The sequence below is a fragment of the Episyrphus balteatus genome, chromosome 2 (genome assembly GCF_945859705.1).
Source record: "Episyrphus balteatus chromosome 2, idEpiBalt1.1, whole genome shotgun sequence".
Classification (NCBI taxonomy): Eukaryota; Metazoa; Arthropoda; class Insecta; order Diptera; family Syrphidae; genus Episyrphus; species Episyrphus balteatus.
Window position 1 is genome coordinate 85,200,513 of NC_079135.1, and position 16,355 is coordinate 85,216,867.

The 16,355-nt window shown below is 32.7% G+C and overlaps 1 protein-coding gene across 16 annotated transcripts in view; it reads right to left on the reverse strand.

Moving 5' to 3' along the window:
• LOC129909882 (disintegrin and metalloproteinase domain-containing protein 9) overlaps positions 1–16,355 on the reverse strand; it is a 480,905-nt gene that overhangs the window by 140,792 nt on the left and 323,758 nt on the right. For all 16 annotated transcript variants that reach the window (XR_008771453.1, XM_055987020.1, XM_055987014.1 and 13 more), the window contains one exon: positions 12,611–12,757. Coding sequence is in view for 15 of the 16 variants with exons in the window: in XM_055987020.1 (XP_055842995.1) it covers positions 12,611–12,757 (147 nt within the window). In the remaining variant the exon portion in view is untranslated. The remainder of the gene's footprint in view (positions 1–12,610; positions 12,758–16,355) is intronic.

Consider the following 16,355-nt stretch of genomic DNA (forward strand, 5'->3'; position numbering starts at 1 on the left):
CTTTCCTTTACAAGGACACAACATGTACCAAATTCAGACACATAGGTGTCATCTTTAAAATCTAACTCAATGCTGACAAGGGAGAATTTTCCCAAAATATTTTGCGTACAGAAACAAAAATGCAATGAGCATCGAATTGAATTCTAACTGGATTCACAACACTAGTCTCACATAGCGCTATACATATACGGTCCTTAAATATGTATGTACCTATGTACGAAAGTATCTACTTAGCTTAATTTTGTAAAAAAAAACTAACGAAAAATATATATGCCGATGTCTAGGTACGCAGGTTCGTACTTCGTAGAGTTGTACTTTGCTTGTACATACTTTGCGAATATGATGCAATCAAATAATGGCGTACACAAAATAAAAGATCTATACAAAGGATACAAAAAATATATTTTATCATTATAAATGTTTATTCATCTCATCTTCCATCATAATTATGAGACAAAGTAATAGTAACAAGTACCCCGTTTGTATGGCGATTTGAATCCGAATTGAATCAGGATTTAGGTCTATATATACCTGAATCGAATTGAATCCGGATTTGTCGATCCGATCCGACTCGGGGAGCTGAATCGAATCGAAAATATGCATATATACCAAAAGAATTGAATACTCGAGATATAATTTATGGTGGAAATTGTGTGTGATTGTCTTCTTATTTGCAAATTTTACTGTATGTATGTATTATGATATCTAGTTTTACTTGCACTTTGTTTTTGGTTAGATTTTTCTATTTTACTGCAAATATATTTAAAAGAAAAATTGTGTTTTCGATTCTATTTCAATTCGATTCCTCGATCTGGTACTTCCATATACCTGGATGGAAATTTCGATTCAGTTTCAATTCGATCTTTAAATCGGCCATACAAACGGGGTAAAGGAGCCATGAATAAAGGTATGACAAAGACAAGGTTCATCCATCTGATTAGATCATTCTCATCACCACCGGTCGGTGGTGGTTTTCTCTTTCTGTTACTATGGTGCAAGCATCGGAATGAGACATCGCTTTGAGTTGTTTTTATTTTTCTTTTTTTTTATATAGCGGGGTATCTGTGTTTCCGTCGATCATATTGGTGTTGCATGTTTTGTCGTGTCGTTCGGGTGGATGCATTGTTGGATCGTTTCATTTTTTTTTGTTTGGTTCAACAGGTCGAGAGTTTGTGTTTTTTAGGTGTAGTGGTAGCAGCACGTAGATTATGCCCGTGTGCCTTTCACGTCACAAATAGGGGCTGTGTCTACAAAGAGTTAATTCATATTTTGTGGCGCATCTTTGTCTCAGCATTTGAAATAGGAAATCTTGCTAGTTCGTTTTTATTTTCCCTTTTTTAGCAAAAGATTAGTTTCTTCAACTATGTGTGTAGGCAATTAGTTACAGTGGTGATGCATGAAATCAAGCCGTTAGGTTAGGAGTATACTTATAATTGAGAGAAAAGAAACAATGTCCTTTATGCCTGCAAGATCGACAACTGTTGTTATATCCTCATACTATAAGATACCCGCTGCGCAGTTAGCTTTAATTTCTGTATTTTTGTTTGTCTTGTTTTCTTCGGGTCAAATTGTGATGTAGGTAATTGATTGTATGGTGCGTTATTTTTTATTCTTACAAACATTTGATTGTGAACGGCATAATAATCGTCATAAACATCTGATTGGAAATTCGCAACATTGGAAAGTGTGTAACAATTTTGAATTAGGTGCAGGCCAAATGACACCCCATTCATATAGTCTTGCAGAGATTCATAATGGTATAATGTAGGTATGTATGTATAGGTACATAACAACGAAAATTAATTTTTTTGCAATAAGGCAAGCAAAACGCAGAACTTTAAAATATTAAGATCTAAATCATTGTCGCATCATTTCAATATCATTTTTCAACTAGAATGTATAGGTAATATCTATCATGATATTATAAATCAAACAAACATTTTATAATAACAATACCTATACTCAACACTTTATAAATACATATGTATGTACAAGTACATCATACATACTAAATAATTATGTACCTACATACTACATACCTACCTGCCTTCATTTGTACATACATTCATCTGCATAATTATGATAAATAGACACCTAATTTGTAATGAATTAAAATTATCTCGAATTCAAAACGCCCATAAAAGATGGTAAAAAAAAAAAAAAAAAAAAAAAAAAAAAAAAAAAAAAAAAAACAACCACCATAGTAGGTACAACATCACCAAATCTGTAGGTATGTAGGTACATAGGTACTTAAAATTATTTCTATCGTATCTTGTTTATAACATTCAATTCAATTACAAAACAAAGCAAAGCAAAGATCAGTACAAATCGATTTCCGATATTCAATCTACATACCTACATAGATACATACAAAATACCATTCAACTTCAAAATCGCAAAACAAGAGACATATTTGTCTATGGTGTCGTGAAATTTGTGCATCAACCACGAAAGTGTTGATTTCCATGTAGGTAGGTAGATGGTGATATTTTTGCAGTATGTATACATAAAGGATCTACATAATCTATTTGTACAGCTATCCTCTAAGATCTAGGTACCTATTCCTTTCGCTATTTACTTAGTGGTGCAGCTGTTGGAATGGAAAACCCGTTAGGTCATTTTTGTTTTCGTCGGTAATTTAGGGATGCATTGCTTGTGTCGAGTGTCACTCGAGTACACATTAGCTAGGCAGGTACCTTTTGTTTTTATGGCTGTTTTCGTTTAAATCGCGAAATGTTTTTATTTTTATTTGCAAGAAAATAGAAATAGCGGCGTTACACCAATAGTGTAAGAATGTATCTTGTAGTCGAGAATATACCTACCTACGCGCTACGCATTTATGTATCTTGTTTGCAAATATATGAATGTAGCCCAACTTGTTTTTTTGTGTGAACAATTTCTTTTCCTTTGTTTTAGGGTTTGTTGTGAAGAATCTATGCAGCTGTTGAAATTGAAAATTCCGTTAGGTCGTTTATTGTCCTTTTTGTAGTAGAAGAATTTTCTTGTCATTGGTTCGGTCAAGTAGGTAGGCAGGCATACATTTGGTTGGACACCACTCATTTAACTAGGACAGTAAGATCTGTACCCTTTTTGTCGGATAAGATTGACAACTCATGTTTTATGGTGTAGGAAAATAATTGTGTGCGAAATTCTTTTATGATAAAGGGAATCATAATCGTAGATCGCCGAGGCAATAAGGAATTATTTTACGATCTTTTTAGTTTTATTTTAGCTGCTTTTGTTTCCAAAAATGTTGTCGTTTTGCGCGGTGAGGTTGAGGATTAGATCTGCCAGGGTTTAATTGAATTGTTTTGCTTTCTCGGGGTGGTTAGTAAGTAGGATAATTATCAACCTACTTGTTTGGGTCGGAGTGAGTTATTCAAATTGTGGTTATTCAAATTAATCACAAATCACAAAGACAATTTGAGTAACTGTTCTTTGAAATCCTCAAGGCACAAATTGAGAATAATGGCAAACAAAATAATAGCGCTTTTCATTTTATAGGACAGGCTAAATGTTTCATTTAAGGATCTTAGCTTTAATGCAAGATGTTTTCATTTCATTCTTTTGCAGTTATATAGTTATTATATAAATAACGTAAGAAAATCATACAAACAATGAAAAAGAGTCAGTGCAAGCTGAATTATAGAAACGCAAAACCAATATAAAGCATTTTTTTTTTTTCTAAAAAAAAAAAACAAAACAAAAAACACAAATAATGCACTTTTAAAATAATATAGGCCAATTTACATTAAGGTAACAAAACATACATGTTAAACCAACAAAACAAAATACAGGTGCATTTAAAGTTCACTCCCACCCAAACTAAAATTTCAATTACATTTCACTCTTTTGTTTCATTTGTTTTCTAAGAATACATTTCATGCGTTAATTTGTCTACAGGGGATTTTATTTGACTTTTATATTTTTATCCTTTTCTCAGTCGATTTCGAGTGTACGTTCGCAGGATGAATCGATGAATTCATCCCAGCGTACATTCTTCCAGATAAGCAGTTACCCACAAAGGGTAACCTTTTCACGTTTACAATTTGAGACAATTTACCTCACAAATATTTTGAGTTGTCTTTCAAAATATTACACAAATAATAGGTTAGGTACATCGAATTGTACGTTGAGCTTAAAGCTACATATAAAGTAAATGACAACTGCCATATTTCACCACCTAAACCGTTTCTTGACCTTACTAAAGGTTTATTCCACACTTATGCACCTAAACACAATTGAACTTAATTCAATTAATTAAAAAAAAAAAAACTCACATTTTTGTTAAAAAAAGACGAAGATTTGAAACATAATAAAAAAAGGATTTGCCTGCATAGTGTGAAAACACTCAATCTTGAGGGAAAGTTGTTGCACACAAAGGGTAAACTTTTGATATTTCATATTGAGTGTGCGTTTTTACAAAATGCACATTCTTCCGAAAAAAAAAAAAAAAAAAAAAATTGTTACCTACAAGGGTGAATTTAACATTTTGAGTGTGTGTTCTTACAAAACGCACATTCTTGCAGACAAGTTGTTACAAAGGATAACCTTTTATTTTTTATATTTTCACTTGGAGTGTATGTTCGCAGGGTGAATCATTTGTTCATGAGACAAAATTCATCCCAGCGTATATTCCTGCAGAAAAGCAGATCGCTCACATAGGGTGTCCTTTTCTCAATTCCATTTTGAGTGTACGTTCTTACAAAACGTACATTCTTACAAAAAAGCAGATCGCCTACATAGGGTGCCCTTTTCACAATTCAATTTTGAGTGTGCGTTCGCAGGATGAATCATTTGTTCAGAAGACAAAATTCATCCCGGCGTACATTCTAACATGAAACCAAGATGAAGCATTTGTTAAAGAGACTAAATTCAAACCAAAAACATCAGTTGATATCAAATGTTCAACAATACAAAACACTTCGAACACGTGTGTACATAATAAAAAAAAATCAGTATACATTAAAACTGCTCAAGAAAAGGCAGCTACATCAGATCGATCGCATTCATTAAAAAAGGTTAAGGAATTGAAAAATACTAATTTATAAGAAAAACAAAAGTTCTTCATCCACACCTATGCAAGAGACCTGTTCAATTAGTTATTTTCAAATCACACAAATTAACTTAGGAATTAAATCATTGGAAGCAGAGTCATAAAGCAAACTCAATAAACAAAATTCAACAAACTAAGCAAAATCAAATCATAACAAATTTCAAAGGATATCATGCAGAACAAAAATGCTAGTACATTTACATTTTACATCTATGTATGTATTTACTAACTTAAACTGTGTTATTTATGGGTTTATTGTGCAAGAGAAATATAAAAAAAAAAAAATTTTAGGTACCTGCACATATATAAAATAAGGTACACAAGGTTGGTGTTCGGGGTTTGACTTTGGTGTTTTAGGTTGACTTTGGGTTGGGTAACTTTTTGACTTTGGGTTGGACTACAGTGTGCGTCCTTACAACGCGCACATTCTTGCAGAAAAGGATCTACCTACAATGGGTAACCTTTTTACTTTGGGTTGGACTAGGAGTGTGCATCCACACGAGGTGCACATTCTTGCAGAAAAGGATCTACCTACAATGGGTAACCTTTTGACTTTGGGTTGGACTAGAGTGTGCGTCCTTACAACGCGCACATTCTTGCAGAAAAGGATCTACCTACAATGGGTAACCTTTTGACTTTGGGTTGGACTAGGAGTGTGCATCCACACGAGGTGCACATTCTTGCAGAAAAGGATCTACCTACAATGGGTAACCTTTTGACTTTGGGTTGGACTAGAGTGTGCGTCCTTACAACGCGCACATTCTTGCAGAAAAGGATCTACCTACAATGGGTAACCTTTTGACTTTGGGTTGGACTAGGAGTGTGCATCCACACGAGGTGCACATTCTTGCAGAAAAGGATCTACCTACAATGGGTAACCTTTTGACTTTGGGTTGGACTAGAGTGTGCGTCCTTACAACGCGCACATTCTTGCAGATAAGGACCTACCTACAATGGGTAACCTTTTGACATTCAAGAAAAGGACCTACCTACAATGGGTAACCTTTGACGTTCAAGAAAAGGACCTACCTACAATGGGTAACCTTTTGACATTCAAGAAAAGGACCTACCTACAATGGGTAACCTTTTGACATTGCAGAAAAGGACCTACCTACAATGGGTAACCTTTTGACGTTCAAGAAAAGGACCTACCTACAATGGGTAACCTTTTGACATTCAAGAAAAGGACCTACCTACAATGGGTAACCTTTTGACATTGCAGAAAAGGACCTACCTACAATGGGTAACCTTTTGACGTTCAAGAAAAGGACCTACCTACAATGGGTAACCTTTTGACATTCAAGAAAAGGACCTACCTACAATGGGTAACCTTTTGACATTCAAGAAAAGGACCTACCTACAATGGGTAACCTTTTGACATTGCAGAAAAGGACCTACCTACAATGGGTAACCTTTTGACGTTCAAGAAAAGGACCTACCTACAATGGGTAACCTTTTGACATTCAAGAAAAGGACCTACCTACAATGGGTAACCTTTTGACATTCAAGAAAAGGACCTACCTACAATGGGTAACCTTTTGACATTCAAGAAAAGGACCTACCTACAATGGGTAACCTTTTGACATTCAAGAAAAGGACCTACCTACAATGGGTAACCTTTTGACATTCAAGAAAAGGACCTACCTACAATGGGTAACCTTTTGACATTGCAGAAAAGGACCTACCTACAATGGGTAACCTTTTGACGTTCAAGAAAAGGACCTACCTACAATGGGTAACCTTTTGACTTTGGGTTGGACTAGGAGTGTGCATCCACACGAGGTGCACATTCTTGCAGAAAAGGATCTACCTACAATGGGTAACCTTTTGACTTTGGGTTGGACTAGAGTGTGCGTCCTTACAACGCGCACATTCTTGCAGATAAGGACCTACCTACAATGGGTAACCTTTTGACATTCAAGAAAAGGACCTACCTACAATGGGTAACCTTTGACGTTCAAGAAAAGGACCTACCTACAATGGGTAACCTTTTGACATTCAAGAAAAGGACCTACCTACAATGGGTAACCTTTTGACATTGCAGAAAAGGACCTACCTACAATGGGTAACCTTTTGACGTTCAAGAAAAGGACCTACCTACAATGGGTAACCTTTTGACATTCAAGAAAAGGACCTACCTACAATGGGTAACCTTTTGACATTGCAGAAAAGGACCTACCTACAATGGGTAACCTTTTGACGTTCAAGAAAAGGACCTACCTACAATGGGTAACCTTTTGACATTCAAGAAAAGGACCTACCTACAATGGGTAACCTTTTGACATTCAAGAAAAGGACCTACCTACAATGGGTAACCTTTTGACATTGCAGAAAAGGACCTACCTACAATGGGTAACCTTTTGACGTTCAAGAAAAGGACCTACCTACAATGGGTAACCTTTTGACATTCAAGAAAAGGACCTACCTACAATGGGTAACCTTTTGACATTCAAGAAAAGGACCTACCTACAATGGGTAACCTTTTGACATTCAAGAAAAGGACCTACCTACAATGGGTAACCTTTTGACATTCAAGAAAAGGACCTACCTACAATGGGTAACCTTTTGACATTCAAGAAAAGGACCTACCTACAATGGGTAACCTTTTGACATTGCAGAAAAGGACCTACCTACAATGGGTAACCTTTTGACGTTCAAGAAAAGGACCTACCTACAATGGGTAACCTTTTAACAGTAAATTAGAAGTATGAGCCCACAAGAGGCGCACGAGATAAAACGTAATAAAAAAAATTTTAAACATACACATTTCAAACATACATTTATAAAATATATTCCTTCAAGTAGGAAGCATGACTAAATATTTTCTTCTTTATTTTCTTTTCTTTGCGAGCCAACACAGAGAAGTGGCTAAGGATGCCACATGAAACATCGTTAATAATTCTCTTGATTCTGCCGAATCAAAGTGGGCAGGAACATCTCTTTATGCGTTCAAGCCCAAGGAAAACAATATAGTTTATCGATAGCAGCAAGTGATCCATTCCGAAGCAGGAACCTGTTCTGTTGCAACAGTAGCGGCAACATTAGAAACATTGATACCAGAGTGATGGCTCGATATCAGCCTATGATTCATCAAAACTACCAATTCTTTATCGGCAGCTCTACAACAATTACTTGTCATCATTCAACGATATTCATCTGGGAATGTTGTAATGCGACTAGGCTTTAATACCTCTTCAATTTTTAAACGCAAAAATACATCAGTATCTAAAGTCCTAATACAGCCATCAACTAAAAAAATTTGCAAATAAACGGAACAAGCTTTCCACATTCAAATTCAAATATTTTAATTCGTGATCAAGTTAAGCAGAGCGGACACTCTTAACAAGCCGTCTATTTCAGAACAACAGCAGTATAAACAACAGACTGCATAAACAACTTTTACAACATCTAATACAATTGGTGGGCCACATCAAAATCTCCAAGAGATTCAACAGATCTTAAGTCTGCAAAACAATCAACTATAAGGTCTATACGAGCAAAGACTCTCAGTCAATTCGCTACATATTACCCGAATCGACTTGGTTTTTCCCATTGGCATTTACTCAGGGGCGCCAATGGTTTTCCCAATGTCCTTGAGCAAATGCTATTCGGAAGAAGCCCCCAACGCATCGAAGATCAATAATCATCAAACATTAAACCGAAGGTTTAAAGTGGGCAGGATGTTAAATAATCCGTTGCTACACGCAGGAGAAGCCTGTCAACACATACAATCAAACACTGTCAACACATCTCAAAGGAACAGGCGATCAGCGATATGTGTGTATTTCCTTTTTATTTTTCCCTTCTTCCTCAACAACCAACAACACTACAACACCAACCAACGATCATGTGTGTTTCCTTATTCTTCCCTCCCTCTCTTCTTTTTAGTCGTAAAAAGATCTCCAATAAAAAGGACGTGTCACGAGCAGTCCAACTAAAACGAATAATAACTCTGTGTTTTATTTATTTACAATTTATTTATTTATACAGTCCATTTTATGTAGAGTTTATTGTTCAAAATGGACAGAACCAGGTCGGACATTATTGCTCATAGAAAATAACTACCTACCTTAATTTTTTGATTTTGAAGAAAATTTAAAAAGAAATGAATTACATAAGTCAGAACTACATAAAAACACAAAGTGAAAAAAAAAACAAAAAAAAATCCATACTTTTCAAATAATTTTTTTTTTTTTGACTTTTACGTTTCGATGTAGTTCTAGTTTTAGGCTATTTTTACATATCAATATACTTTTACATATTAATGCCCCAAAATGCAATAATTCGTGTTTAACGTGACATGTGGACCTTTGGTGCTTATATTAACCGCAGAACTTGAGTTAAGTGTCTTTTACTGTTCCTTGGAGAGTGACAACGAACTACTGTGTTTTTTTAATTAATGTCATTAGTTTTTGATCCAGTATTTTTTGTGTTATACAAAAAAGAAAATCATTTTATTTTTAAACAAAAAATTAATGAATTTCAAAAAATGAAGTTTGTAGCTCAGCTCTTTTGTTTAAAAAAAATTCCAATTATGCTTACTAAAGTGGGTTTTTTTCATTTATTTTCCATTTTAAATTTTAAATACAAACATAAAATACGGTTAAATCCAAATATATGTAAGTGATTTCATTCATTCATTAAGACATAATTAAGCTATTTTTCTCATACATTCGTTGCAGTAGTTTGCGCCGCCTCACAGTGCGGTAATTTGACCTAAATGTGGTCATAAATCAAATTTCACAATTTTGCCCTCCCTCCCAGGATTAAGTTTATGTTCCATTACAGGTAGATAGCCAGGCTACTTTTTAGTGAAGTCTATCTTTAAATTATTCAACCCAGTTCGCCACACCATCAGTTGCAAGTTGCACTATTTGGGTAAACACGAACTTTTTTGCGATTTTTATTAAAAAAAGTGAACTTTCTTAGTGTTTTTTTTTTTTTAACTTAAAAGTGATTTTCGTGAAAATTTTTGCTATGGATTGTGACATTCAAGGTTTTTATGGTATTCTAAAAAAAAAATAATATATAATTGTAATTGTATACATCCTTAAAAATTTTGCACTTTTTTCACCGTTTTTTTTTTTTTCTAAACATTAGTGTTCTTAAATTAGCGCAACACGCCGCAACATGGTCTAACCTATATCTTTTTAAACTGCAGGGTATGTGGAACAATTTTGCATTTCAAGAGCTTGCCCGAGTTTGTTTAAAAAAAAAATGCAAATAAAAAATTTTATTGCACATAAAAAAAAAGGAACAGGGTTTCCGTGAAAAAATTACACAGCCACACAAAAAAAAATAAAAGTCCTGACCTGGGGTTTCGACTATGTTTTTCACATAGTTTTTTTGGGTCGCTGAAACCGAATCTGAAGTCCGTTTTTCCCCATCACATCAGGTTTTCGAGATAACCTCAAAAAATGTCACGAACAAAATTTTTTTTTTTCTCTGATCTGGATGTGCGAATATGTTAATCATATAGTTTTTGGATCGCTCAATCCAAAAAATCCTCAAAAAATGTCATATAAGAACTTTTTTTTTAGTTTAGACATTTTTTTGGTGATATTTCAAAAACCTGACGTGATAAGGCAAAATAAACTTCGGATTCGGTTTAAGCAACCCAAAAACTATATGAAAAACCTAGTCGCAACCCAAGGTCAGGACTTTTATATGTTTTTGTGTGGCTGTGTTATGTTTCGGTTTTTTTTTTTTTTTTTTTTAATTTCTTAAGAACTTTGATATTTATTCGAATGAATTCTTTAGTATTTGACTAAAAACTACCAGGTCTTTAAATAATGATAAAACAAAGTTCACAACATTGCAAAATTTTGTACAGAATTAGTTAAAAAAAAGAAAACAAATTTTTTTTTCTAAATTTCATCTTTTAAACTTAATTTCTCGACAACTACTTAATTAAACAACTTGAGTCAAAAAGCAAAATAAAGTATAAACTACCAGCTTTAAGAAAAGTTATAGCACACGACTGTACGTGATTTTTAATATTTATTTTTCATGGCTAATCGAGAGGTAAGCACTTAAGTGAGTTTTAATGTACCAAGAAAATGAAAAATTTTCCTTCCAAATAACTTTTTAGTCACTTTGTACCTATTTGAAGTGAAAAATGTGCCCAAATATTTTTGGCCAGGTTATAGACCAAAATACAGCACTTCGCAAAAAATCAAAACTATTAATTTTATTCGCATTGTATTGAGTTGAATACTAAGCAATAATTTTGTGTGGATCTTTTATAGCTGCTTTTATATACTTAACCATTACACGATACAAAGTTTTCCAAATTATTTAATCATTTAAAGCTGATAATTTTATCATATAGCAAATAAATTCAAGCTGTTTACTGTTTACTTCCCAAAAAAAAAAAAATCAATACCTTAAGTGAGTATTTTTGTACAATTTTTATATTTTTATAAGTTAGGTATTACATTACCAACGAAAGCTAAAGGTGTCAACTATAAAAATCAAACAACATCAATCAAAATCTAAATAACATCAAAAGAAATCAAATATTTATCCACGAAAAAAAAAGAAAAATTCTTCACATTTATGTATAAAATATGATATATTCATATATGATATCCACATATACAATGTCACACTAAAGGTCCTTCCTGTTCTTTTCATAACCGAGAGAGAGAGAGAGTGACAAATAAAAAGCTTGAACAAAAGAGCGAAAATTGACATAAATAAAATCATATGGAATAAAAGAAACCAACTGCTCCAAATCAAAATCAATACAAATGCAATAAATTCAAAACGCAGAAGTCTCATAAATCCGAAAAGCTATATATATAGGTAGGTTTTTTTTTTTTTTTATTTATACATAACGATGATTTCTTCTATACTTTACTTTACACACCGTAGCGACGTGGTTAGCTTGTCTATGAATGAGCATGAACTTTCGTTATAATGCCGGTATTATGCATAAATAAAACTATGTGTGTGTGGGGGGGGGGGGGGGATATGTATGAGAGTTGGCTTTTGTATAATGTAAAATAAGAAATAAACCACCCTGAGGACATAAAAGTGAAAAACCATTGAATAAAAGGATCACGAAAAGAATTCTAAAAAGGTAAATTCAACCGTTAAAAATATGGTATAGATACTAGATAATGTTAGAGTGGTGTGGTGTAGTGAGATAGTAATAAAATGTAAAGCTATGGGTCCCTAGAGCAAAAATGTTTTTTTTTTTTTTTTTTTTTAGTTCAGAATACATTATATTGGTTGGTTTCTAGAAAAAAATTGGTTTTTAATTAAAATATTGAAATCAGAAATTCAGAAATCGCTTTTAATTAAATTTCGAGTATTTCTTTATAGAAGCAGTAAAACAATAAATTTGGTATTCATGAAAAATAACAACAAATATGACTAAAACCACTTTGTCCTTTCCTTAAAAATCATTTTTCCATTTCTTGAATATTTTACATGTTTTAAAAAAAATCTTGTATAATACCTTCCTAAATATATTATCTTTTTTTTTTTACATTTCTGATATATTTTGATGTCAAAACATTTAAGTAAATAATATTAACAACAGCTTACCGAAAGATCTCCTCCATAGAAGGGATGTATTACGAATGTTTCGTTGCCAATGTGTATAACACCGCTGACGCCATTACACGTATGAAACGCAGCGCTGGCTCCTGGATAATCCTTAACTGTGCCATGGTAATAACAATGTTCGATATCCTATAAGAAGAATACAAAAAAAAAAAAGAAAAACATGATTTAAAAAACAAGAACAAGAAATAACAAAATAATGTGTAGTAAGTATAATATCGTTTTTTTTTTTTTTTTTTTTTGTAAAGTAGCCAAATAAAGTATTTTTTGTTATTTTCTTGTATTTGCTGATTTAAACGGAGTAGAATAAGAAATTGGATTGAAAACATATCTACCCTTCTTTACCTTGTTAAGGTATAAAAAGGTTTTTTACATTTGAAAAAAAAAAAATATATTAATGGGGTATTACAAGAGTTTAGGTATCATAAATAAATAAAAATTTTGCATAGACTTACAAAATAAAAAAGGGACTTTTCTGAAGACGGGAGTAAGAAAGAAAGTCTTAAGAAACATGTTACAGATGAAAAAAAAGTATTCGATGGCTTATAAAACCTAGCACCAAACCTAGTTAAAAAGTGGGGTTTCCAGAAAAAAGACTATTTGGCGCAATATTAAGGTTATCCTGAATTATTTGATTTTTACGCTCTTGATTGGTAGGTACTTTTTGACATTATGAAATCAAAAAATCTTGACCACCTTTCTGTTTCTTTGGGCAGTAACTTTAAAATAAAAATTAAAAAGAAATTATAATAACTTTTTTTTTTAATCGGTCCATATTTGTAGCCAGAGTAAAATAGAAAATTGAATTTTAAAAGAAAAAAAAAAAAAAATCTTGGACGGCGCACCTCATCACAGCCGGACTACCGCCCTTCGCCGTTTTGCGGAAAATTTCGCCGCACTGCCCGCCCCGCACAGTGGTGCCTTTAGTGCTCTTTGGCGTCAAAATTCATTTGCACCGCCATTTCTTGACGAAATGTCATGAAATGTACACTGAAAGACATTTGTATGGAGAATACAAAAAAACTGCCAACTTTATTATATTCAAAATGTTGGCTCCAAAATATCGGAAAAGAATCCGCTTTAAAATAGAATTTTCATTTTCAAAACAGTAGGTATATAAGCTAAAAAGGACAATGGTAATTTATGTATGGGAGCTGGCCCTGAGACCAATAACGATGAGTCATAAGTCATTTAAAAGGTATTTTTGTGTACATCAATTGTTTTTTATGGCGACAAACTTCAATTCGCTGTGTGAATGTCAAAAGAAAGATAAGTTGATAGAGAAAATGAAAAAAATATGGTTACCGCTTTCAAAATTGGAACTTCTAGGTGGCAACCCTATTTTAAAAGAAAAGATGGAATATAACATACCTTTGTTGTAGTATGATCAAATAAGAAAATTTTTGAAATGTCACACAAAAGCCTTAATAGTGAAAAAATCAATAAAATAATATTCGGAATGTAGGCCTACAAATTGGCAACCCTTTTTAAATTAAAAAAAAAAAATCAAAAAATCTTTTTTGACGAAAAGAGTACCTACAAACTTTTGTTGACTCCCTTCTTTCTTAAGATTGTCAGTTGCCACATCAAAAATACGAGAAAGTACAGGGATAGAAGAGGATGTCAACAAAAGTTTGAATTCTTTTGCTCAAAAAAGATTTTTTGATGTGTTTTTTTTTTTTGTTTTTGTTTTTAATTCAAATACAAAAAGAATTATCAAAATTGGTTCACTCAATCCAAAGTCCAAAGAGGTAACAAACACAAAAAAAAAAAAAAAAAAACAGACGAATTGAATACCTCCTCCTTTTTGGAAGTCGGTAAAAAAGGTGTTAGATCTTATATTTAGGATTCATAGTCTTTAAAAAATATCAAAAATTTTAAAAACAATTTAAAAAAACGCCAAATTAGTAAAAAAATACTTTAAGTTAAGTAAAACATACTAGTTCATGGATTTGTTATTTAAATTAGCACAGTTTTGAGATCTCTTCTATCTATGTTTCATAAGAAAATTTAATGTTGAATATAAGTAAATATTAGAAAACATTTTATTTATAATGCAAAATTTCAATGTTCGATAAAACTTAGACTTAATTTTTTCGGTAAACCAAAATATACTTTTCTCTAATAGATTTAAGTCGAAATAAATTTACGGCGTCACGTTTTTGAGATATAAATACAGTCAACTCCCTCTAAGTCGAACTTTCACGGGACACGAAAACTGATTCGAGTTAGAGGGAAATTCGAGTAAGAGCGATTAATTTGGTCTATTTTCTTAAATTTGTTCCATTAAAAATGGTGAAAAAGTTCGAATTAGAGGGAGTTCGACTTAGAGGAAGTGGACTGTAGTTCAAAATTAATTTTTTATCTATAAATACTTTCTCTCCTGATTAGTGTCTAGGGAGAAAATTTGTTAAAGAGCCTTTTTTTCGGCAAGGAAAAATTTGAAAAAAAAAAAAAATAAATTTGTAAATTGTTTACCTAAATAACAAATAGGTGTTCACTTTGAACTCATTTTTGTAAACCAAAACTTGCATCGAGACTTTGGTCCGCACAACTGTAAGACGAAAATATTTTTGAATGCAAATAAATCAGTAGCTAACCAGATAGCTCACTCGATGAACTTGGAGGAATTTTTTTTTTAATAATTTTTTTTGGAAAATCAGAAATTTTTTTTTTTTAATTTTTAACATAAATGCATAGGCTTGTACTGTGAACTCATATCTGTAACCCAAAACTTGTTTCGAAACGTAGGTCCGCAAATATCTAGCTCCGAATGTAAGAAAAAAAATGTTTGAATGCAAATAACTCAGCAACAAGACCTTCAACGAACTTTTGGATTTCAGTTATGAATAGAGCTTAAACAGACTTTTCTTTTGATATCTCATTCGATGAATTTGGAGGAAATTTTTTCAAAAGCAATGAAAACATGCAGAAATTGGTGTCGTCAGTTCAAAAATTGCAATTTGGACCTGAGACGGTACTCATGCTGTCTTTCGCTACCTCCAACAATAAATTTAATTATATGGTGTGTAACAAGAATGAAAGAAGGAGGTGGTACCTTTGCCTGCCTGACCTTGCCTTTCTTCGACTTTCAGCGTTGGTCTGTAAAATTAGTAGTGTTTTGTATTTAAAAATATTTTTTAACCTCTAAATGATTACTTATACCTCCCTTCAATAGCCTTGATTTTATTCTATTCTTCAATTTTCACTCAATGATAAAAATATTGAACTAAATATTTGTACCTATATATGACTCGTGCACAAAATAATAATAATAATAAACAACCCAGCGCTCTATTGTCACTCGAATAAAAAAAAATTGCACACAAAACATTTCCCACACATTTCATTTGGCTTCCACCACTCGATCAAATAAAAGTTCGTCTAAATGTCCTCCGGTTGCTTTATATAACCATCCGGCTTACCTTATACCATACAGCACGTTTTCTCGATTTTCTACATAGTGTTATTACATTTTTATGTATACAAAGATATTTATTTTTTTTTTCTTTCGCTTTTTCTGCTACAATGAAATTAAATTATTTCACAAATCCAATTTCCGGTATTGAATTGGAACTTTGATTTTCAGTTTGTAGAATTTTTGAAGACGTTTTTGTGACAACATCATCCCAACACACACACACAAATAGAACGGAAGTACCCTGTCTGTGCCTTTCCTTATTATACCCCACACCTTAAAAAGAGACGAAGAAAATATACATTTTCA